Source organism: Mustela lutreola, chromosome 8 (assembly GCF_030435805.1).
Source record: "Mustela lutreola isolate mMusLut2 chromosome 8, mMusLut2.pri, whole genome shotgun sequence".
NCBI classification, from domain to species: Eukaryota; Metazoa; Chordata; class Mammalia; order Carnivora; family Mustelidae; genus Mustela; species Mustela lutreola.
The window spans coordinates 27091724-27116218 of record NC_081297.1 but is presented as its reverse complement, the minus strand read 5'-3'; the positions used below and the strand labels follow the sequence as shown (position 1 = coordinate 27116218).

The 24495-nt window shown below is 48.3% G+C and overlaps 1 protein-coding gene across 10 annotated transcripts in view; it reads right to left on the bottom strand.

Annotated features, from left to right (window-relative positions):
- FRMD4A (FERM domain containing 4A) overlaps nt 1–24495 on the bottom strand; it is a 609448-nt gene that overhangs the window by 35364 nt on the left and 549589 nt on the right. For all 10 annotated transcript variants that reach the window (XM_059184088.1, XM_059184090.1, XM_059184094.1 and 7 more), the window contains 3 exons: nt 24188–24326; nt 18298–18439; nt 1148–1281 (listed from right to left, as the gene is read on the bottom strand). In XM_059184088.1, the coding sequence (XP_059040071.1) occupies nt 1148–1281; nt 18298–18439; nt 24188–24326 (415 nt within the window). The remainder of the gene's footprint in view (nt 1–1147; nt 1282–18297; nt 18440–24187; nt 24327–24495) is intronic.

Here is a 24495-nt window from a genome sequence, read left to right as displayed (position 1 = left end):
TCTCCTTTATTCACTGCTTTCAGGAGATTATGAAAAGGTTACTAATATTGAGAGAGTCTCAGCACATATCCTGGCCAGGCCGGCTGCTTTTTGGAGCTCTGTGGGGGATTTGTGCTGGTGCGGGGCTGCTGAAATCAGCCCAGAGCCTAATTAAGTCAAGTTGAAATGTAATATGATCCCATTCTATAGCCCCTTGTTTCATGCTTCCTGGGGCAAGGCACTGGGATTTGGGGGCAGAGGAAATTACTCTCTTCAACTGAGCTCAGGAACCTCTTTTGCTTCCTATTCCGAGCTGCTGACCACCAGAGCTCTGTGTGACATCACGCAGAGCACAGCCGCTCTCCGGAGGGCTCCCACCCGATAGCGTCTGTGTGCGAACCCGTGCTCATGCGTGTGTGCATACCCCCCCCCCCCGCATGTGTGTTGCATGACCAAATCAACTTTTCAAACATGCTAACAGTCATGGAATGAACAGGAGAAGGTGGAAGCAGATATTCCAGCAAACAAAAGTGGCGGGCCACAGCATCTAAATCCCCTGGCGACACAAGACCAGTGTGTACACGGGCTTGAGGAAGGTTTGCTTTGCATAAAATTAAAAACATCCCTAGGCTGAGACCTCATTTTAAAAAAGGGAAGCACCAGATCATGAGTTTGAAAGGGGATTGTATACCAAGCGAAATCTTCGTTCCCTTGTTCATCCCCACTGAGGCTTTTCCATAGGATTCCCCAAGATCAGTGTGAATTATCCTCAAGAGAAACAAAAGCACCATGACAATAAACTCGGGCACAAATTTTAGGAAGCTGGTGGCAAGCCAGTATGTCCAAGGAGGTAACACCACAGGAAGTGACGTTTTATAAACTATGTTGCATACAGGAGGGACCTCCATGATTACTTGTCATTTGGTCTCCAGTGGGGTCCCAATGAGGGTTCGAGCAGAGCAACTCTACCTGCGATGGTCGCATTTCACTAAGGTCCACTCTTCCTGTTCATAACAGGGCATGTTGTAGGGGTTGGGATTCCCACATTTGTGCTTCAGAAGTGGTCCTGCCCTCCGCTGATGCTCACTGTGCAATCCCCACCTTTGCTTTTCATAAAAACGTGAAGACAGAAGAATACACACACACACACAGAATGTGAACTGCTTACAGCTTCTCGAAGACAGAGTTTCTTCAGTTCCTCTAGCCGCTGGCGGAGTGTTTCCTCCAGCGCTTCCTGCCTGGATTTCAAGGCGGCCAGCATGTCCTTCTTGGCCGACTGAGAGCTATCGGATTCCTGAGAACCTGTCAATAAACAGTGGGGTTACTAGAGCAGCGGACAGGGGACCCATATCTGGACTGTGGAGCACGTCACTGGAGCCCATGCCATGGAGGTGGGACCTACCCAGAAGTCAGGGGAGGGGGGCACAAAGCGGGTGCTGCGGAGTCCCAGGGCCAAGGAGCAAATTCTTGGCACTTAGTGGATTTTATAGCTCACTATAAATGGCAGGAAAACTGACATGCCTGGAAAAGAAGTTTCTCTTTCTTGATAATCTGAAGATACATGGCATACCTGTTTGATTTTCACTAGCATATCTTAATAAGATGTATGCAGTGAAGGGGAAAGTTAAAATTCAGGCCAGTAATTTTAATACATAGTTTTAATTCTCTCTTTTTTTTTCCATTTAAGAATGCTTATTTTTGGGGGCGCCGGGGTGGCTCAGTGTGTTAAACCACTGCCTTCAGCTCGGGTCATGATCTCAGGGTCCTGGGATCGAGTCCCGCGTCGGGCTCTCTGCTCGGCGGGGAGCCTGCTTCCCTTCCTCTCTCTCTGCCGGCCTCTCTGCCTACTTGTGATCTCTCTCTGTCAAATAAATAAGTGAAATCTTTAAAAAAAAAAAAAAAAAAAAGAATGCTTATTTTTGGCTTAGTTCAAAGATGATGCATGCTTGTCATAAAAATTTTGAAAATGGAGACCTGTATAGAAATAGTCTATAAATAAGTCCCCCAGAGATAACCACTTCTGTGTATTCTTTTGATCTTTTTTTTTAATCAAAGCGCACATATTTTAAAAATAAATTTTGATTTTCATTATATGTATTTATAACTTAATACTGTGTCATGAGCAATTTCCCTCCTGATGAAAGTTATACATATTTTACCACTCAGGGTGGAAATATCTGCATGATGATTCAAACAGCAGACTGCTAGATATGAAATCTTGGGGGAAGGCAAACTGTGAAGGAAACACAAAAGGAAATATGCAAGAATGCCAACTGGAGGAATTTAGGTTGGATCAAAAGAACACTTTCAGGGCTGCATTGTTTGGCTCCTAAAGTGGGTTTCCAGCAATGAAGCTGTTAAACATGTTTTCCTTGATAGGTTCTGACAAGGCTCACTGATGCCCTGGGAAGAAGAAACTGATTACATCGCTTCTCATGCCCAAGAATGTGGACAGATGTTCCTGGGTGTGTATTCAAGGGGCTCAGATGATGATGCCATTTACAACAGCATCAAACAACATCAAATACCTAGGGATAAATCTAGAGAAAGATGTGTAAGATCTCTATAGTGAAAACTGTAATATTCTGCTGAAAAACATTAAAACCCTAAAAAACAGAAAGGTATACCAGAGTCATGGCTTAGAGGCCTGATGCTGTAGAGGTATCCATTTTCCAGGAATTAAACAAGAGAACTGTTGCAATCCCAGGAAAAATTCCAGTGGGATTTTTTGGGGGTGGGTGGGTAGAGAAGCAGGTAGGAACTGTATTTCTGTATGAAATCTGGGACAAGTCAGTGATCAGATGACAGACTTGAGAACAATGCAGTCACAACTGGCAGATTCAAGTGTTCTGTCTCTTCCAATGGTAAAGAAAGCATCCTAGAATTCTCAGGCTAGAAAGGTCTTTATGACTTTGCATCAGAAACCTCTGCTATACTTAAATCATCCCCCTAAATACACTATTCTTCTTAGTCCTTGAACAGTCTCTTACCATGTGACTAGGTTCCTAGAACCCTAATACTCAATATTTCTCAACAGCTATGTCTATTTTGACTCCGACTTGGGCTTTTCACTTTTTCTCCCTCAGACCACCTTAGCTGGAAATAGAGAATATCACTGCAGGAACACATCATCTTCATGCCTCCACAGTAGCTAATAAATATTACCTTGAACAAATATATAAATGTCATCATTCATATACTTGGATGCTATGATTAAGCTGTAGCTCATCTTGGTAAAGAAATCTAGGACCCAGGAGTACCTTTAAGTTATAGAACCGGCCTTCCAAACTTTCATTAATTTTTGTAGCTCTTCCCCAGAATTTGCCAAGCTCAGTTGCAGCACTCCAACTTTAACAGCAAACCCGAACAAAAGCTTGAATCTTACTAAGGCTCTCCTGACCTCATAGTTGTCAGACATGAAGGCAACACATCACTGGACAATACTACAGGTTCCCCTCCTGATATGGCTCAGATTTCTTGCCTCTGGAAGTCAATTATCCTGTGCTTATCAGTCCTCAACTATCTCTAGTTTACACCCATCCAAGATCCCACAGCACAATCACGATGTGTCTTAACCTGGTTCTCTGAGCCATACTCACCAATCAAAATGGCAGACACAGAAACCCTTAATGGGGTTCTCTCCATTCCACCATCTAAAGCATTAATAAGGATGTAACATAATGTGGGGAAGAAGTCAGACTTCAGGTTTCAAAAACAGACCTGGAGAAAACTGGACCCAATGATATTAAAGAAGTTCTAGCTCAAGTGAAAAACTCATTGTTTTTTTTTTTTTTTTTTTTAAAGATTTTATTTATTTATTTGACAGAGAGAGATCACAAGTAGGTAGAGAGGCAGGCAGAGAGAGAGAGAGGGAAGCAGGCTCCCCGCTGAGCAGAGAGCCCGATATGGGACTTGATCCCAGGACCCTGAGATCATGACCCAGCCGAAGGCAGTGGCTTAACCCACTGAGCCATCCAGGCGCCCTGAAAAACTCATTGTTCTAATCTAAATACTCTAACAGCTAGGGGAACAGAGGCAGAAGACAGAACTAGTGATCTAGAGGATAAACTGACAGAGAAAAAGGATCAGGAAGAGGCCTGAAACAGTTTAGAAGCCATGAAAACAGAATTAGGGAAATAAATGATGCCGTGAAACGTTCCAGCATCAGAATTACTGGGATCCCTGAGGAGGCGGAGAAAGAGAGAAGACTGGAAGATATAGTTGAACAAATTCTGGATGAAAATTTTCCCAGTCTGGGGAATGGAACCAGGGTTTGTGTCCAAAAGGCAGAAAGAACACCCTCCAAGATCAACAAATCTAGAAAGACCTCGAGACACTTGATTGTGAGACTAAAGAATCATAATTTTAGACAAGAGCTTCTGAGGGCAGCAAGGGGGAAGAGAATGCTTATGTACAGAGGAAGGTCCATCAGAATAACGTCAGACCTGTCCACAGAAACCTGGCAAGCCAGAAAGGACTGGCAAGACATATTCAGGGCACTAAATGAGAACACGCAGCCAAGAATACTTTATCCAGCAAGGCTGACATTCAAAATGGATGTCGAGATAAAGAGCTTCCAATACCAGCAAGGTTTAAAAGAGTATGTGACCATCACGCTGGCACTACAGGAAATATTAAGGGGGGGTTCTATAAAAGATGAAAGAACCCAAGAGTGTCATAGAACAGAAATTTACAGACACAATATATAGAAACAAGGACTTCACAGGCAACATGATGTCAATAAAAACATATCTTTCAATAATTACTCTCGACATGAACAGCCTAAACGCTGCCATAAAACAGCAGGGTTTCAGATTGGATAAAATGACAGGACCCATCCACATGTTGTCTACAAAAGACCCATTTGGAACCTAAGGATACATCCAGACTGAAAGTGAAGAGATGGAGAACCATCTTTCATGCCAACGGGCCTCAAAAGAAAGCTGGGGTAGCGATTCTCTTATCAGATAAATTAGATTTTAAACTAAAGACTGTAGTCAGAGATCATGAAAAACTCATTGCTTTCCCTTTCACCCCTTCCTAACCTCTCAACAGGAAATGATGATCTATTAGGTCTAAGGGTTCACCGTGCTCAAAATGGCAGATATCACGAGAACATTCAACTTCGGGAGGCAAAGCACAACATTTTTGGATAATCTGTTCTCTGAGCTTTGGTATTGAATTACAGTGCTCATTAGTGCTACTTAAGTTATTATTATTTATAATAATTAGTCTAAATACCAAACCCACATAAGATAGGGTGGATGACTCAAGAGGCCCCTTCTGTACCTGAAACTATGAATACAGGCAGGCTCCAGCTCATACCTTTATTCTGGAAATTGCTTCACGAGGAATGCAGTGCTGGGTACCAAGTTAAATTTTTACAAAGTAACTGAGCTGGCCTGGCCATGCAGATTTTTTTTTAGTGGTAACTGGATGGTGAGCAGAGGTCAAGCAGACCTGGTTTTGATGCACTCTGTGCTGCTCACTAGTTGTGTAACCTTGGGTACATGACCTGCCCTCCTTAACCCATCATAAAGTCTAAAGGAGATAATGCACATATGACATTTAATACAGTGGCTTAAACAGGTCAGTCCTCAAAATCCAGGGTAGATTCAATGGGAGTGAAACACACACACAAGCAGAACTGGAAAGAAAATCCACTGATGCTACCTTGGTGCTCAAGAAGAGACCTCGCTGTGCAACTCTGCATACAAAGGCAGTATTTTCAAACTGTTTCTTTGGATGCCTGAGTTTGCGGTTAGGTTTTTGGAGCTGCTGTGCCTGAGGTTGGGAACAGGATCATGGAGATTCAGGGGTTCAGGGGCCCCCTACTCCATGCTCCTCAAGCTAGGACAGCTCTGCATTCACTGATTCACGAATTTGAAACACTGCATTTGAAAAGAGGTTCCCAGTGCCTTTGTTTCTTGAAAGGAAATCCAGGGCACTGGGGGAAGGGTTCTGAGCCTGGGCGGCTCTTCCATGCAACCAGGCAAACATGGTGACCATGAGAAGAGATGACTGAGTGCGATGCTACGGCAGCTTCCTACTGCCTCCGACAGGTGCCCTCGGGCATCCCTGGACCATCATGCCAGACACGTACAAGGGAGGCCAGCAGGAGGGCTTGGAGTTGGGAAGCACTGATTCACTGCTATTTTCAAGTGACCCAGAAGGACTCCAGGAAGAAACTCAATCAGAGAAAGGCCTCAGGTCAGCAGGAGTCTTACAAACTAAAGATGTGTGAACAAGAAATGCGGGTGGCAAGATCATTTCCCATCAGCACCTGGACTTGGTGAAAGGTACAGAAGTTCTTCACTGCTCTGGTTTACCCATTTCTGGTTATTTGAACACATGTATGCCTTGGCACACACAAGACCATGCTGAGGTTTTAAGTTTCACCTCTTGAAATCAAAAAAGATGTCACTCTGCTACCTCTGAGAGAAACGGTGATGGGCAGGGTAGGGACCTGGGTTTCCATCATATATCTGCTATTGATTGGTATAAGACCTCGGGTCACTCAACTCTTAGACCCATGATGTCCCCATCCGGAAAATGGCAATTAATCAACCTCCAAGATGCTCCCAAACTTGGAGACTGTATTGCTTAATAAGCAGCTTACTTAGGTAGCGCCCGCCTCCAGCAATCCTTGCTGCTAATGGTACAGTTGTTACATAACAGTGTCAACTTCTCTCTTCTTCACCATTCTGGCTTCCAGAAAAGACAAGCACCCTGCCAACTCTGGTCCTATCCCCAGTTACTGGGAGAGTTTGCCTCGAACTGGAGGGAATGTCTAATTATCGACCAGGGCTGAAAGGATTTACCCCTCATCTCAGCAACGGACCACATGGGTGTCAATTTGGATGCTAAAAGAGGCTCATCTGAGCTGTTTTGGGGATTAATGAAGCAGGAAGATGGATGGAACTTCTCTACCGCAGTCAGAGGAGGAAGATTGCAAAATTTATAGGTCGGCCGAACAGTAGTTGAGTGCTACTTGGAAAGGACACTTTCCACATGTGACAGATTCGTGCAGGAGCCAAAGAGAAAACAGAGGTGCTGTGAGCACTTTTGAAAGATAGAACTGTTGCTCCAAGTTTTAAAGTGGTACCACATTTACGGAAGGAGGGAAGTGAATATTCTTTGGAAAACACACAGGCCCAGAGCCTCCCGAGGCAGGAGTGGTTTCGAGTGAGCAGGTCTGGGCTTGTGTCCCAGCTCTGCGACACGCTAGCAGCAGGGACTTGGCAACGGGGCACCACGTCTCTCAGCCTCTGAATCCTCCCCCTACAGTACAAGAATGAACACAGAACTTCTTCAGAAGCTGGGGGAGATAAGGCCAGAAGATGCCCGAAGAGAGTCAGAGCCTCATAAATGCTACGTGGGCATCTGTAGTTTTTGTATTCAATGGTGCACCTGGCCTTTATGGGGAGTTGGCACCCCAATTCCAGGGAACCCCATAACATTAAAAGACGTATTAGTGGGTAGGGAAGATGCGTGGCGAGCCAATAGAGGGTGCCCACCGTGGCCACCCTGTGCCCTCAGGCGCTTGGGAGGAAATGAAGAGGAAGTGGATTTTCCCAGACTCCTGGCAGGAGCTGCCTGCGTCACAGTTCATGTCATCCTCACAAAAACATTAGCCCCGTTTTCACAGAAGAGGTCCCTGGGACACGAGGAAGCAGAGCTGGAATTTCGGTTGGGTGGTTCTGTTTGGCACCCTGAATGGAAAGGGCATAGAAGCTGGAACTTTCTGTCTTGGTCATGGCTGGGTTGCCCCAGTAAAAAACGGTGCAGTGTGCAATCGTATCTGCCTTTCACACCCAGACTCTTTCCACATCTGTGTGGGATACGGTGCAGGTTGAAGGAGAGAGGAGGAGTGCAGGGGTTCTTCAGATGAGCCAGTGAAGACCGAGTGTCTGGGAGCACGGGGCGGAAGGGATGGGTGGCCAGATGTGGGCCTGCCCTCAGAGAGCCGGGGGCAGGGGCGTGTGCAAAGCTGCCTACCAGGAAGAGGTGGGAGACAAACACCACCACCTGATGAGGGAGGGAACAGCATACAGGAGGGACCCCTCGCCTGGGGCCAGCTAGGTAGTTCACCTGGAGAGCTGAAGGTCCCCTCCAGTCTGAGCAGCTGAGACACTCCCCACCAACTCCCCCACCCCCGGCCCCCACGCTGTTTCACTGCCAGGAAGCCACATGTCAGCTCGGTACTCTAGAAATCTCCCCAGGTAGTGCTCAATAACCACCTGTTTGCATGACACCAGGTGGAGAACACCATCTTTAGGTTTTGGCGATTTTATTATCATATTTCAATCCAAATCTAAAGGATTTTCTAGAAATAGGTCACTAATAATTTAACAATTAATTTAGGTGGGGGGAACATGAAAACAAACCTGACCTTCAAGAAGAGATTTCCTATCCATCCAGCCAGAGCCAGAGAGTTCTTGCCTATTGATCTCAACAGTCAGACAGAGTCGCTTTTGGTGTGTATCTGGACATCTTCGGAGAGAACTACTGACCCTGTGGGGCCAACTCTGCAGAGGTCACTGGTGGAGATGTGGTGAAAATCTGCTTGGCTACCTCTGGAGGAAAAGCCTCCACCACTTTCTTATTTCCCAGCTGGGGAACTCCAGACTTCAGCCCGTGGGCAGCCGGTGGCCGAGGGCAGGATGTTGGGGGAGGAGGGGGGACAGCAGCTCCCCTCCAGCCGGCAAACACATGGAAGGATATCCTCATTCAGCTGTGATGGAGAATTTGCTCCAAGCTTTGCAAAGACCCTCGGCCACTCAGCACCGGATATGAACACGCATCCTATGAAGAGAATGTTGTCAGGAACTGTGGCTCATCTGTTTGGACACAGATGGAAATCTGGTGACTAGCCCGCTGATCTCAGAAGACAGAAGGGGTGCTTTCCTCTTTGAAAAGAGGGGAAATTTGAAACAAATAGTACCCTAAAGAAGAAAGAAATCCGTTGTCCTGAAAGTCAGGGAAGGAAATGACAATCTATCTGTTTCAGCCTTGGGGGGCGGGGGCGGGGGGCGGGGGGCGGCGGGGAGGAGGAGGAGGATGTTCCCAGCAGATCCATAAAAAGCTGTAAGGAAAAGTTTCAGCAGACACCTCAGGAATAAATACGAGGGAAAGGTTTGAACTCTCCCTCATGATGAAGAGATACTCATTTCCCTTACAAATCCTCAATGATGAGTTCCTTCCATAAAAGATGTCCTACGAGACCCTGGGAAATAATGTCACACTGCAGATTTTAAGGAAAATGTTGTCCTCTCTGGAGACGGCCTCCGAGAACTAAATGTGATTTTTTTAACATGTAAAACATGTGCTTGGACAACTTGCCGTTTAGGCTCAGGAATTATAAAAATGAAGTGGTTCACTTCCAAGAGCAGTGATGTGAAGGCTCTTGTGGAAAATCAGAAGCTCTGACGGCAACCGGGCGTCTGCGGCCGAGGTCCACCGGGTGGCTGCTTTGTTGCTCGGGGCCCATGAGCCAATGGGTGATGAGGACAAACTGAACTGGGGGAGGGTCAGGTCTGAACAGTTAATTATAAAAATTAGCAGCAGCATCTAGTAAAACCACGAAGTGCAATCTCTAGCTGAACCTACTGCTCACGAGTGAGTCGAACGATTTCCCTTTCCTGTACTGTGGAAGGAGGGGGCTTATCTTTGCAGTTCCCAGACCCTGTTGGTTCCCTCGCAGCATCAGGAGGGCTGGCCTAAACAGGAACAGAGCGGTGCCTAGTAGAGGCCACAGTGAAACTTATTTTTCCAGTGTTTAGAATCTCATTACTGAGCGGCGTTCACTCAGGTCATCCACGGCTCCTCTGTTCTGGTTCTCTTTGCCAGGCAGAGCGATTCCTGGAGCACCAGCACCCAAGGGCAGAAATAGAGCCCTTTAAATGATTTAATTAGGCCTCTCCTCCCTCATCTGAGATCAGAAAGGGACAACTGTTCCTCCTTTTTGTCAGTCTCGACTCTGGCCCGTCCTACTCCAGCAAGCCCAGGAAAAAGCCATCCCACAGAAGGAGATTTCGCAGCCGTCCTCGGTCATGCACTCCAGCAGGAGCATGGCCTGGCAGAGCCTCAGGCATCTGGCAGGGCCTGCGGGGCTGTGCCCGCCTGCAGAGCGCTGAGGTTCTGAGCAAAATCAAAGCCCCTGGAATCCTGCTCATGCCCAGACCCAAAAGCAGAGGCGGCAGGGAGCTGGTAACAGAGACCTTTAAGGGGCTGGTGAGAGACACACTGGAGAGGAGAGACTGAGGGCAGGCAAGACGGGAAGAGGCCAGAAAACCCCCGAACAAACCAAAAGACAATGAGATTCCTACCAGCCCCAGGCAGCGTGCTCTGAGAGAACAGCACAGCCGTGACCTGAGGCTGGCTGATGCGATCAGATCACATCTCGGTGGGGAGCGAGGTCAGATGTTGGCATGCTCATTGTTGTATCAGTTATTAATAAACTTCCTAACAATGGAAGGAAGTGCCAGCCCCAGAGAAGGGGAATGTGTGAAAGGGTGAGTAATGGTTGTAGACAGACCCCAGGTGGCTCGAGGGCCCCAGCTCGGCATGTGGTGCCCCCAGGACGGAAAGCATCAGCCTGGGGCACGAACACACACCGCAGGGTTTGGCAGGGGTGGGGGGGTGGGGGGGCGTTTTAGATCCAAGATCCCTCCCCCACCACATTCTCTGCAATCCTGCCGATCACAATGATGACTCAATCGCCATCTCATTAATCACACAGCCTCACTCCTATTTATAGACACAACACAGCCCTTTGTTTTGGAGCAAATGGGTGGCTGAGGCCAGCAGCAGTCCAATGGTTTCATCTCTTGAAGAGAGGACACACAGTACCTTTTTTTTTTGTGGTTTGGGAGGCTCCCGCGACAAGCCACAGGGGCCCCAAAACACTTCCAAGTCATTTTCCACCACTTTCTTTAAATAGTTCGAGAGCAAAACCCTGTTTGGCTCAGCCCCCCGCATGCCTGCGGGCCTCAGCTCTGTTCCCCAATGGTGTAGCCTCCAAACAAGGCCCACTCCTCCGCCACCTCCCACTGTCACTCGGTGCGGGAGGCCAGGCACGCACAGCTACCGGCACAAGCACAGGGGCTCTTGGGGTTTCTGTCTTGTGGCTACATTTTTTTCTCTTCTCCCATCTTTTTTTTTTGAGATTTCAAGAAATGGGGGAAGGGAAGAGAGGTGTAAACCCTTTGAAGTCCCATAGAAAAAGATTTCGGATTTTTTTTTTTTTTTTTTTTAAACTCGGAGAACACGGGCACTGGCTGGTTTGACTCCACAGCTGTCCTCTCGGCCTCCGTCTGAACCTCCGCAGATTTGCCACCTGAGTGCAGAGGAGCCAGGGCCACAAAGGGGGAGGAACGGTGCTGGCTGTCCCAGGCCACAGTGGAGAGAGGGCCCCCACTTCCCGGCCCTGCAGCAGTCAGACAGTCAGTCAGTCCGCAGGCTCGGGGGCACCCACTAGGCAGCGTCAAGCTTGCAGAGAGCAGGGCATGCGGCTCAGTCGGCCTGCCTTGGCGCCAGCGCTGCCTCAATGTCCCTTCTTCTAGGGATTCTGGGAAGACCGCACCACCTCTCAGCTGATGTGTCCTGGGGACAAGGTCCTCACATCCTTTTAAGCCTGGCTGCCAGGCCCCTCCACAGACGGATTCGGGATGAGGGTTCCATAACCTTCTCGTGGTCTGAATCACATTCAGTGTTGGATCAGGCAGATTCCTTTTGGTCCAACACAGGCCTTGCGTCTTAGGCTCAGATAGCTCACTGCCTCTAAGGGTGTCTACTAGGACAGGGGCCTACAGACCTAACACGGCAGGGCCCTATGCATCCCCGTTGAAGAATTTAGGGGGCCAGGCCCTAAGCCCCCATAAATCATTTCAACTATGTGGGACCCTTTCTTTTTGAAAACTAGCCACTGGCTCAGGGCATTAGTGAGTGTGGACTCCCAACTTCTTCCATACATAGCAATGACCCTGCTCTGTTTCTCTAGCAACTCATACCTCAGATGCCAAGTACGGGATACCTGTCATTTTAAAGGTATTTACATGTCTTTAGTTAAATATGAAGATCACCCTCCAAGTTACTAAGAGCCTAGAAATATTTTATCTCTGTTAACATCAATAAACAGTGTGAAGCACTCTGAAGAGAGGGACTCTCACTTTTTAAAATGTTGTGCATAGTACTCAGCAAAGCTTGGGGAGCTAGGAAAGGTGTTCACCCCACAGTGATACTGCATTGTTGTTACAAGGCTCAGCCACACCACAATCCGGGTATAGACCGGGGTGAAAAAGTGGACTGAAGACAGCAAGGATGCATGCTATTTACAACAGGAGCCTGACCTGACAAGATTAACCTTTCAAGGTCTGATGCCTGGGTACACAGCGATACGGGACAATCTGAGGGAGAATGTCGGTGGTAAGCAGGTGAGTCCGAGGCAAGGCCCAAGACGCCATACGCTCCAGGAACACCGAACATTCTTAGAATGCAGCATGTGAAGGGTTGTTACTACGCATCTTCTGGTTCTGCTTTCAAGAACTCTATCTACACCACGGACAATGGTTTTGTCAGGGATTTTTTTTGGATTTGACACCAAAATCAAAGGCACCCAAAGTAAAAGATGAACAAGCGGAACTACATTAAACTCATAGCTTCTGCGCAGTAAAGGAAGCTGTCCACAAAACAAAAAGGTGACCTACTGAATGGGGGAAGGGATTTGCAAACCGTGTAACTGATTAAGGACTTAGTCTCCAAAATAAATCAAGAGCCCGTACAACTCAATAGCAAAGAAACAATCCATTTAAAAAATGGGCAGAGCGTGCCTGGGTGGCTCAGTGGGTTAGGCCTCTGCCTTCAGCTCGAGTCATGATCCCAGGGTCCTGGGATAGAGCCCTGCATCGGGTTTTCTGCTCAGTGGGGAGCCTGCTTCCCACCGCCCCCGCCCCTGTCTCTCTTCCTAATTGTGATCTCTGTCAAATAAATAAATAAAATCTTAAAAAAAAATGGGCAGATCTTATTAGACATTTTTCCAAAGACATGCAAATGGCTAATAGACGTGAAAAGCTGTTCAACATCACTCGTCATCAGGGAAACGCAAATAAAAACCCCAACAAGGTATTATCTCACACCTGTCAGAATGGCTAAAACCAAAAAGAGAAGAAATAACAGGAGTTGGCAAAGATGTGGAGAAAAAGGGACCCTCGTGCACTGGTGGTGGGAATGCAAACTGGTGCAGTCACTGTGGGAACAGTATGGAGGTTTCTCGAAAACAGTAAGAACAAAACTATTCTGCGATCTAGCATTCACTTCTGGGTGTTTATCCGGAAAGAATGAAAACACAAATTCGAAAAAATACATGTACCCCTGTATTCCCTGAAGCTTTACTTACAACAGAAAAGGTAGGGAGACACCCCACGAACGACTGGATGACAATGGAGTACTAGCCATAAAAAAATTTAAAAAATAAAAAAATAAAAAAAATCTTGCTGTTAGGGACAACACAGATGGACCTTGAGGGCACTGTTAAAGGAAGTAAGCCCAAAGGAGAGAAACAAATATTATACTGTATGATCTCACGTGTATGTGGAACTTAAAAAACTCAAACCCAAAAAACTGAAGCTCACAGATACCCAGAACACATTGGTGGCTGCCAGAGATGGGGTCGGGGAAATGGGTGAAGGGGTTCAAAAGGTACTATTTCCAGTTAGAAGTAAGTCATGGAAATGTAATATTAAAACATTTTTAAAAATCATGTTTAGAGTATCTACTGAATGTCAGGCCCTGGGCTAGAAGTAGAAAAAAGGATTTTCTTTTTTCTTTTTTAAAGTAGGCTCCATGCCCAAAGCAGAGTCCAAGGCGGGCTCGAACTCATGACCCTGAGGTCAGGACCTGAGCTGAGTCCAGGAGTCAGATGCTCAACGGACTGAACCATCCAGCCACCCCTGAAAAAGGGATTTTAAAATGAAAATTCATTTCTCAAAATATTTCTAAGGAATATTTATTAGACACCTTTTTTTTTTTTTCTTTCCTTCTCTCTCTTTCTTAGCATAAGGCAGTAGGTGACGGAGCAAGACTAACTGACCTTACAGGATACAGAATTAGATGCCTCATGTTTTCTAAATACAAAGTAGAACATGGGGTCTGGCAAATGTAATAAAAAGAGCATTTAAAATCAGGGTGCTCCTGGGAAAGCAGTGCCTCGGCCATCTGTGGGAGCACATCACTCAGGAATTCTCAAGGAACAGTTAGGCAAAAGGACACTGAAGGACAAAAAGAACCAAGGGGGACACCAGCCAGCTGGGGAGCTATTTAAGCCAGCTAAATGTCCTCACCATGGGGGGTGGGGAAACCCTCCCTTCCAGATGAGGGCAGCAGACGGAGGGCCAGCAATCAGCAGCCCCAGGGGGAGTGATGACCAGATTTGCGGACACTCAAGATTCCCTTTGCTAACTGATGGCTTCTATTCCTGACTGTTGGGGATCTCTCCCTGCATGGTCTTTCTAACACAGGAGGGAAACCTCCCCACGGACTCTCAGCCTCCGCGTGGCCTCCGGCTCCAGCTGGCAGGACTGGGCAGAGTTTGAGTGGCTGCCCGGTCTGGTCGCCTCCTACTTTCTGGGCTTCTCATCTCCTGGGGCTTTCCTCAGAGAGGAAAGAGAGTGGGCGAGGAGAGAGCCCAGGGGGTCAGTGCCCATGGATGTTGCCCCAATGAAAGGGGACGGCAAGGTCTTCAGCTGCTGCCAACAACCTCCCAACAGCTCAGCCTGGGGCCCCGGAAACAAAATTATCACCCATTTGAAAATCACTTTAATATTCTGGTATAAAAGGGGCACCTGGGTGGCTCAGCGGGTTAAAGCCTCTGCCTTAGGTTCAGGTCATGATCCCAGGGTCCTGGGATCGAGCCCCGTATCAAGCTCTCCATCAGCAGGGAGCCTGCTCCCCTTCCTCTCTCTCTGCCTGCCTCTCTGCCTGCTTGCGATCTCTGTCAAATAACATCTTAAACAAATATTTTGGTATAAGGATGCTTTATTTGATATTATTCTATTATTCTATCAGGCTGGGGGCAGTCACAGATGGACTGTTTTCTAATCCTTTAGATGCCTGGATCTCACTGGCTGATGACTGACTTATGTCCATTCTAGGTCAGGAGGCTTGGGGTTCCTAGGCGCAGCCGGGTCCATGGCTCTGGTAGGTTACTGGCATGGTTCCCGCAGAGGCTGATAGGAATAGTCAGAGGAGACAGCCCAAGACATGGGTCTAGAAGCGGGGACCCCTGCGTTCTGTGCTCCTGAGCAACCCTGTCACCTTAGGCTTTTATTGCTCCCTCAGCAGGAAGAGGGGCTAAAGGTGTGGGCCCCAGACCAGCTGCACTGGCATCTCTTAGGGACTTGTTACCAAGGCCAGTTCTCAGGCTCACCCAGACCCGCAGAGTCAGACACCCTAGGCTGGAGCTCAGCTCTCTGTGTTTGAACCGCCCTCCAAGTGATTCCGATGCACCTAGAGTTTGAGAAGCCCTGGGCTGTAAGAATCCATTGTCCTTTGGGATAGAACCAGACCAAATTCAGAAAGTACCCAGATTTCCAAAAGGATATGAAACAACAGCAGGAAGGAAAACCTCACTGAGCCCCAAGGATGATTTGGGCTCTTGTGTGGCTAGAGAAGGAGGACCGTGGGCAGATAAATCCAGACTCTAATCTCAGACTCTGGGTTTTGACGAGGGTTAGAAGTACAAACACAGTCTAGAGTACAAACACAGGGGTTGGTGCTGGCTCTGCCCTCCACCACTCAGCAAGGGGCTGAGAGTGGCTATAATTTACAGCAGGGGTCTGCGGCTTTGTAGGATACCCTCTTCAATACAAGACAGCAATGTTCTCTACAGTGTTTGCTGTAAACCCTCAAGGCCTCAGAAGTAACAATCATTTGGCTCACTGTACTAATGAAAGGAGGGGTGTAAGGTGAACCCCACGGTGACCTGGCAGAGGGAGATCTTATAAGCTTATATTGGTGGCTTCGTTTGAGGAAAAGAATGCAATTATTACAATAGCCAAGGTATGGAGGCAAGGTAAGGTCCGCTGATGGATGAATGGATAAAGATGATGTGGTGTATACACACAATGGAGTATTACTCAGCCACAAGAAAGAATGAGAGCCTGCCATTTCTGACAACATGGGTGGACTCAGGGGGTCCTATGCTAAACAAAGTAAGTCAGAAAAATGAATACCATATGATTTCACTTACATGTGGAATCTAAAAAACAAACGAACAAACAAAAAAGCAGAAACTGATCCAAAAATACAGAGAGCTGGTGGTAGCCAGAGGGGAGGGAGCGGGGAGAGGGGCAAAACAGGTGAAGGGGAGTGGGGGGTCCAGGCTTCCAGTGGTGAAATAAGTACATCCCAGGACTGAAACGGACAGCACGTGGAATATAGTCGCAGGGTGACAGATGGGAGCCACACCTGCGGGGAGCACAGCGGAACTCAGACCAGTCACTACACGGTACGCCTGAAACTAACATTGGGACACATTGTGTGTAATCTGCACTTCAAGGTGAGAAATCAAAGAATGCAAAATGCGTCACGGTCACAAAAACACACGGGCCCTCCCAAGGCCTCTGAACGGCGAGCCCGGTGTGGGCCCCTGAGCTGAAACTCCATGAGCCCCGACCCCCGCGCACAGCCCCCCCTTAACAGGCCTCCTACTCCAGGCGGGGCATATCCTCCCCTTCGTCCTCTGGGCCCACATCTCTTCCTGGCTCTGACTGCACTCAGCCAGCCTAGAAGCCACCTAGACTGCTTCAGGCTCTCCTCCACGGGCTCTCCTCCACCTCTCCTCCCTGCTGCTGTGTGCAGTCAGTAGACGTGATTCTAGGAAAGACCCTGGGGACTGACGGGCTTTTATTCTTATGGAGACATAATTACTTTCCACTGCTCATGCTTGCTTGTTTTTCTTTGGTGATATTTTCACTTCCATCCTTTTATAACTGTGGAAGTGCCAGGGGAAAACAAAACAGAAAACTAGGAGAGAAACACAATACGGAAGGCGCAACAAAGAGGAAGTGCTGTGAGGGGTGGATGAATCTAGACCAAAGCCAAGGGAGGCAGGAGAGGAGGTCTGGGCAGGCAGGATGCCTCTGTGAATAAAGGTGCTGTGGTTCTCATCCTGCATCTCATCACCAAGGGTGGAAGCGAGAGCAGTGGAGAAGGAAAGGCTTCGTGTGAAGGGTGGGGCCTCCGTGGACTGCCTGGGGCGGGGCCTCCCTAGGCACCACCCCCATGGGGCGGGGTCATCAAAGATGGAGGGATGTTCCAACAGGTATAGAACAAAGGTGACACTAAGGACATAATATTCAGAGGCAGCTCCTAGAATGCTAGAACAGGAAGGAGTCTTAAGGAAAAAAAAAGAAGAAGAAGAAAGAGCAAACACTCTAGAAGATGAGGTCAGATAAAGACTTCTTGCTTCCCTTTCATGGCGCTGAGGCAAGGGTACACTTTCCCCAAGAACAATCAGCCTTTGATGGTGTGGCCTGGCGACTGACCTGCATTAGTTACTTTCTAACATTTCCAAACAATGATGGCCTCCCTCCCTCTTCCTGCGGTCCTCGAAACCTCACCCTCCTTCCTCTCACTAAAGCGAAAGGCACTGCTATTCTGGACATCAGCCCCATCTGAATCCTCCCTCATCCACCCCTCACACACTCAAGACAGAATGACTTGCTGGGGGCTCTTAGAAACAAACTTGGGATCAGAGCCTCGGCCTCTCAGTTGCAAAGGCGCTTAACTGCTACACCACATTTGGTGACCCCAAGACTCTCCGTGCCGAAGGCCAAGAGTTTCTGTACCTTCTAGGGTCCTGAAGAGTTCCCCCGAGAACACGACGCAGTGTTGCTCCACACTAGGAGCCCCCCCTTAGCCCCTCCTCCATCTAAGTCTCCTTTAAGGACACACAAATGAACGGACCCCACCCCGTCCGAGGACTTGACATTCCTGACCCTCACCCATCAGGATTCAAAAGGCTCTGGGGGGCGCCTGATTAGGGATACGGGGCCAACAGTCATTCCCACACAGCAGGGTTCTGCTGCTTCTTATTCCCCTCCACCCTTTGGCACTTTTGGCAATTTTCTCAGATGCCTATTTGGCTAAGAAACTTGGTCTCACAACTGAAGCCAGCTCCTGGCGAGCCTGCCAAGCTGTGCCCTCAGTGGCTGCCGCTCCCCAGTCTTCCCCGGAGCCACTATGGGGTGGAAGCCATGCGTCGGCAACAGTCTCTCCCATGTTCCCCACTGGGCGGCTCTCCAGCAAGAGCTGGCTTACCTGACGACAAGAGGCTCCCGCTGCTGCCACTGATGATCTTCCCTTTGCTCCCCATGTTGGCCAGCTTGGAGGTCTTCAGTGTGCCCGTCTCAGTGAGGTCAATAGCGATCTCGCTCAGGCTCCGTGCGGCATGGATTTTAGACTACAGTGGAAAAGAGAGCCGGTTACAAAGAGGTGTTCGCCTGGAAGACAGAAGTATAGTTTGCGGGCTTGTCCTCCTCAGATGTAGCAAATGGACTAATGGCCTGGCGTGCAGCATTTTTAGGTGTGTGTTCCCAGACCCCATTCCTCATTACTGAAACTCTCTGCAGGGCCTGTGGCTCTAGAGCAGACACACTAATGCCTTTTCCAAGCTATTCTACAGGCTCTACTGTGCCGTGCCGAGAACGGGGGCTTTGGCAGCAGATGGACCGCATCAGAATCCTGGTTTGGGGAAAGGCCCTTGATCTCACTGAGCCTCATTATTCCCAACTATAAAATGGGAAAAAAAACCACTACCTACCACTGAAGGTTCTGTTAGGGTCAAAGGAAGACAGGCATGGGAAGGGCTCTCCTATGCCGCCACCCGCCCCGGGACACAGCTCTCAATAAATAGCAATGATCATAGTTTATGTTTAAAGGAGGAGAAAAAAATAATTTTCAGCTTTATGAATGACAGAAGAGGTATGTGAAACAGATTTGTGAAGTTTCAGTAGATTCTGAGGGGATTTCAACTCCTTACAGTGTTAGCCACATGGCCATGAAGTGTTCAGAGGGTTGGCAAGTGATCCTGCTCTAGACGTACGAGGAACATGTCTACATGTGTAGAAGCTGCTGGAACAACTGCTCCCATGGACACTCAGTCCCACCAATAAGTGACCAACACCGTGTTCTGCTTCTATTTTGATACCTAACTGTGCTCTCCAAAGTCTTCAGATTCTACTTAAAGCTCCACTCTGTTTATCCTGCTTATTAACTGGCCTGCCTTGGCTAAGAATAACATCAGGCTAGATTAATTAGAAAAGTCCTCTGTTACCAGAATCATATTCCTAAAAGTGTTAGTTTTTCACAAAGCTACCTTTTTAGCTACTTGCCCTCGGTAGATGAAAATGGGTTTGCATCTCCTACATGTGTTTGATGTTTGTTTGGGTTTTTTTTCCTCCCTTTAAAAAACCAATTTTTGCGATCGTGCTTAAGGCAAGAGGCTTTCCCCACAGCATGAACTTAATGAAAACCACTGTAAATGCTAGTACAACCCATATATTTGCTGAGCTGTCTTTCTGTGGCCATTGGCTATAGCCCGAATATCGATGGAACCAGGAGACATCCAAAACTGAGGTTTTCAGTCCCTTCATGTGTGTTCATCCAACCATCCCCCACCACAGCCCTGTGTGTGAGACCAAGTCTGTCCCCCACACAGGAGAAGCCAGCAAAGGGCAGATATGGGGGGCATGGCACAGGGGGTAGATGCAACCCATTCTTCCCTACTGACGTCCTCTGCCCAGGTGCCCTGCGTTGCCCAACAGAGGCTCTCTGAACCCCCATGGCTTTGCCCTTCCTCTGGTCTCCACACTGATATAGACACTGATGAAGAATCAGGTCTTCTGACAGCTGAGCACTTTCTTATTGTTGTAAGAGTGTCTGAGGGACTGAGGAAACATGCAATGTTTTTGCTTGTTTTGTTCTCCGGGTATGCATGTCATCCCATTGGTCCTTCCTTGACTGATGTCTCCTTTCTGACCTCGACTCTGAATGTCCCTGCACTCAGATCCAGGTCACTTCCCTCAGGTCAGGGCCTACTTGCTCAGGATATAAGCCTGGCCACCAGGGACGCCACAGTGCTCTGGATGGGGGTGGCGGGGGGGCGGGGTACAGGAAGAAGCAGGAAGTGCCTTTCATTTCGTAAATAAAGCACAGGACCACGGGCCCAGCTGGTTGAGCTTCACCCTCTGAGCAAGCAGAGGGAGCACACCCATTCCTTTCTATAGCACTCCTCTTCACCAACGCCCACACTTGAATAAAAGGAGCTGTCGCTTGTAGCTACTTAATGACTCATGGAGACAGAGAACAACTCAGTGTGGTGGGGAGGCGTCCAGGCTTTGAAGTCAGAAAGATCTGGACTGGAATCTTGGCTCTGGCCAGTGCACCACTGTTTGGCCATGACCTTCAACCTGTCTGATACTCAGATCCCTGTGTGTAAAATGGGAGCTCTTAAAACTCACATGGCAGAGTTGTGATAAGGACTAAATTAGATAATACGTGGAAAAGCCACTGGAATTGAAATAGGAAAAGATCCAAATCAGGGCCTGGAAGTAATTTGGTAAAATGAGGTGAGATTGATGGCTCAACCTGGGGGATCTCCCTAATCACATGGAAGACCTGCCCCTCCCCCCACAACCTTCACTCCCACCACAGATGGATCTGAGAGGCAAAAACCCAAATATGGAAAAGGGACCAAGAGATACCCTTCCCAAGAGAGACTAGATTCTTAGAAGCTTTAGGAAATTACTAGCTTCTCTCCAAATGGAAATAGGACAATGACCCAAAAGACCCAGTGCAAAGAGCAATGCTAAGAAGAGTGGGTACAGATGGGGAGAGTCAAGCCTTTGGGACAACCTAAAAGACCCTCCAACATTCTGAGTTCTGTGCTTTGAGGGGCTTGCCCTACTGAGTTTTAGTACTGTCACCTGATTGCACTGTCCCCTACCATGCTGTCACTCTGGTTCTCATCTAGATGGAATGAGGAAGATGGATAAGGAAAAAAAAAAAAGAAACTATTGAGAAGAAGGAAAGATGTCTGGACTGGAGGCCAACTTGAGAAGTCCCCACTCTGAGTTCAGAAGAGAGGCATCTAAGGTTTACTCTCCACAATTCAAGCTTTCAAATATTTTCCCCCCAAGTCAACAAGACAGTCCTCGGATCTGGGCTTCAGAGGTTGCTAGGATGCTTGGGGTCAGGAAACACAAGTGGCCAGTTGTAACTGGTGCCTGTACAGCCCTTCATTCTGCAAGAGCCACAGGAAACCAACCAATAGGGGCGCTTTCCTTTCTGTCTTTGGTGATGGAAGGTGTGGTATATGTGTGTGTGTATGTGAGAATGAGAGAGAGAAAGAGAAATAGAGCGAGAGAGAAAGAGAGAGAGTGCGCTTTTCTTACAAGATTTGGACAAGGCTCCTGAAAGAGGAAAATGCCTGAGCACCAGGGAAGAACCTGAGACTGCTCGGCCCCCCACCCCCACTGACTCAGACCACTAGACTGCACTTGTCTCTGGGGCTGATAAGCATCACTTGGGAGGCCCGGGCCCTGCCGAAGCACTTCAGAGAACGGAATGGCTGGCATGGCCCGGGGCAGTGGGGTGTGAAGCAAGGGCCCGTAGGCCAGCCAGCACCGGTTGCTCAGAAATATTTTGCAGCTCATCCCAAGCCTATCGGCCATCACTCAGCAGAGGTCATTCTGCCCACCAGAGATGGATCACATCACCTTTGTACATAGAACGACATTCCAGAAGCGAAAGGTGTTGTAATGTACTTCCTAAGGGGAATTTTTTCCTCTCTGACTTCATTTGGGAAGCTTTGAAAGAACTTAACCTTTACGCAAGTGTTGGCCAGGGAACAGTATGGTCGATGAATGCTGATAGAGACAGCACATATCTCAAGCGATTTCACACACACTATGTCATCGGGCCAGTCAAAAATTTCTGCCTTTCCTTTCTTGTTCTCTAATTGGGGAAGCTAAGCAGGAGCAATGGAGACTTGCCTAGGCTCACAGAACTGGAAACAGAGTCCCTGGGCTTCCACATGGGACAGTTTGTTCCTCCCTTGCCACTGTGGATTGCGGAATGTGTTTCCACGAGAAACGCAAGGGCTCTGGAGTGTCTCTGAGCATTCAGAGCTTACTGGGGGAAAGTTCTCCTGCTTCTGGGTGTGTATTTCCTTCGGTCCCCCAGGGGTCACTGAGAAGGACAGCTGAAATTTCCCTATTGCTGTGGGTACATGTTTGGCCTTTTAAAAGACACTTCCTGTTAATAAATGATATTTGATAATTACTTTTTGAAGTTGATCAGAGGGCTACCCTCTAAGCCTGGTGGGTAAGGCTTCTTCAACTGCAGAGTAAAACCATCTTCAAAAATGGGGAAGAAAGAAGGCCCTGTTAATGGGCCTGTTGTGTTACCCAAGAGACCCTTAGTGCAAAGAACGAGTCTGGCAATGGAAGCGGAAGATCTCAAACCACTAATGCACTAAGCTAAGGGTGAGATACACTTTGTCTTCTCCTTTCAAAATTGTGCTAACAGTGTGTGGGGGGTCTGCCCACAGGAGGAACTGGCAGTGGGGTTCAGGAGGGCTGCCAAGGTCTCTACCCCTTACCACCCATTCCCAAACAATGCAGAGGTTGGAGTCCATATTTTAAGGCTTGGACCTCCAACTCCAGTGACCCGAGGGCAAAATGCTGACACCCACCCACCGTCTCAATCTAAAGCATGAGTCAAAACGCTTTGGCCCTGTTTCTTTTGATCTAATCAGGCTTCAAATCCCTGTGCCAATGTCCATCATCACCAGGAAAGCTGTGGAATGCTCCTATTATGCCTAACAACAAGCCCACCCCCCCCCCCGTGCCCATTCACCCCAGAAAATGACGAAAAAAGGGGTCAGGAAGAAGACTTAGCAGAGGAGAAAAGCGTGTTATAAAGAAGAAAGTGACAGCTACATAGGAAGGGCTCGGATTTGAAACTGAATTATGAGTTGAGAGATTGTTTCCTTTCCTCCTATTTTCGTACTATCTTTCTCCTTCCTCCCACTAGATGCCAAGGTCTCTTCTTCCCTCCCCTTCCCAAGCCAGGGAAAGAGCAACTCCATCTGGACAGAAAATAAGGCAGAAGAAGTCTTAAGTATCCAAGAGGGGACAGATCTGATGAATCTCAGGCCCAGTCAAGCCAGGGTCCGGCCACTTCCTCACCTCCCGAGAGCCCACATGATGGGACAAAACCTCCCAGGGGCCAATGCCAGCTTCCTCCATAGCTCTGCAACCCCTCCTCCCCAAGCCAGCAGGATCCTGGGAAAGGGGCAAGACCCATCCTGATGGGGCTCTTCAGCAGAGAACTCTTGAAGGAGAATAGCTCGTAGGGGGAAGGCAAGGCAGCACGGCAGACAGGGGCTGGAGGAAGAGGGGGCCGAGTGTTGATAGAAGCCCCGTGTGAACCAAGGAGACGTCATTCTCCCACCAGCTGGGAAATGCACCTGTGTGTCTGCACAGGGGCTGGGTCAGATCTCCCTTGGAGGATGGCTGTTTACCAAGGCCTGAGGCTCCAGGCCTACCTTAGGGAAGCAGGGCTGGGTGCTGCTGGTGCTGTTTTGTTTTGTTTTAAATGTTTCCAGTTCTGACTTAAAAAAAAAAAGAAAAAATGGAGGTGGCAGTTGGAAAAGCCTGAAGCACTTTCATAGCAATTATCCTAAACAGTTAGATGGTGTCTATTAATTGCAAATGGTTGCTTTTTTTTCCCCCATCTCAAAAAGAAAACAATATGCCACTGTTTAAAACCATAAAGGGCTTGACGCTTGTTCCTGGGAGAAGTTCCTGAGGTTCAGAAGCACCCTCTGAATTCCTCAAAAAGGCCCTACCTGGCTACAGGAAATGGTTCCAGAGGCTGCAACCGTGGCTGGGCCCGAGCCCCCTAATCAAGGCGCATGGAACGTGCCCCCCGGGAAGAGCCGTCTCCTTCCTCCCTCCCATAACTTAAAGGCAAGTCCACACCTGCACACGTCTCAGGGCGAGGGACACAAGGCCACCCCCACCCACCTAATTCCCAATCCCTCAACTAGGAAACTCGGGGCCTAAGGTGCCCTCAGGCAGGCCAGCGGTGTGATGAAATGGCCAGTCATTATGGAGTCCCTCCCAGTCTCCGGAGAAGGACTTACCTTACTCTGCTTTCTGTCCAGATAGAACTGGTGTTGGCTAATGGCCATAGCCCAGATGGACTTGATCAAAGCTGGACATGCATACCACGTATGCACCGCAATGCCACTGTGTCCAAATGTCCTCCTCGTCACTGAAGCCCTGGGACCACAAGAATCACAAGGTTCAACCGTGTCAATGATGCGGAACTCCAGGGACCGGTCGACAGCTTTTACTGAGAACCCAAGGGACCTAAAAGCCCTTGCATAAATGGACAGAGGAGCGTACACACATACAAATACACACACACACACACACACACACACTTAGG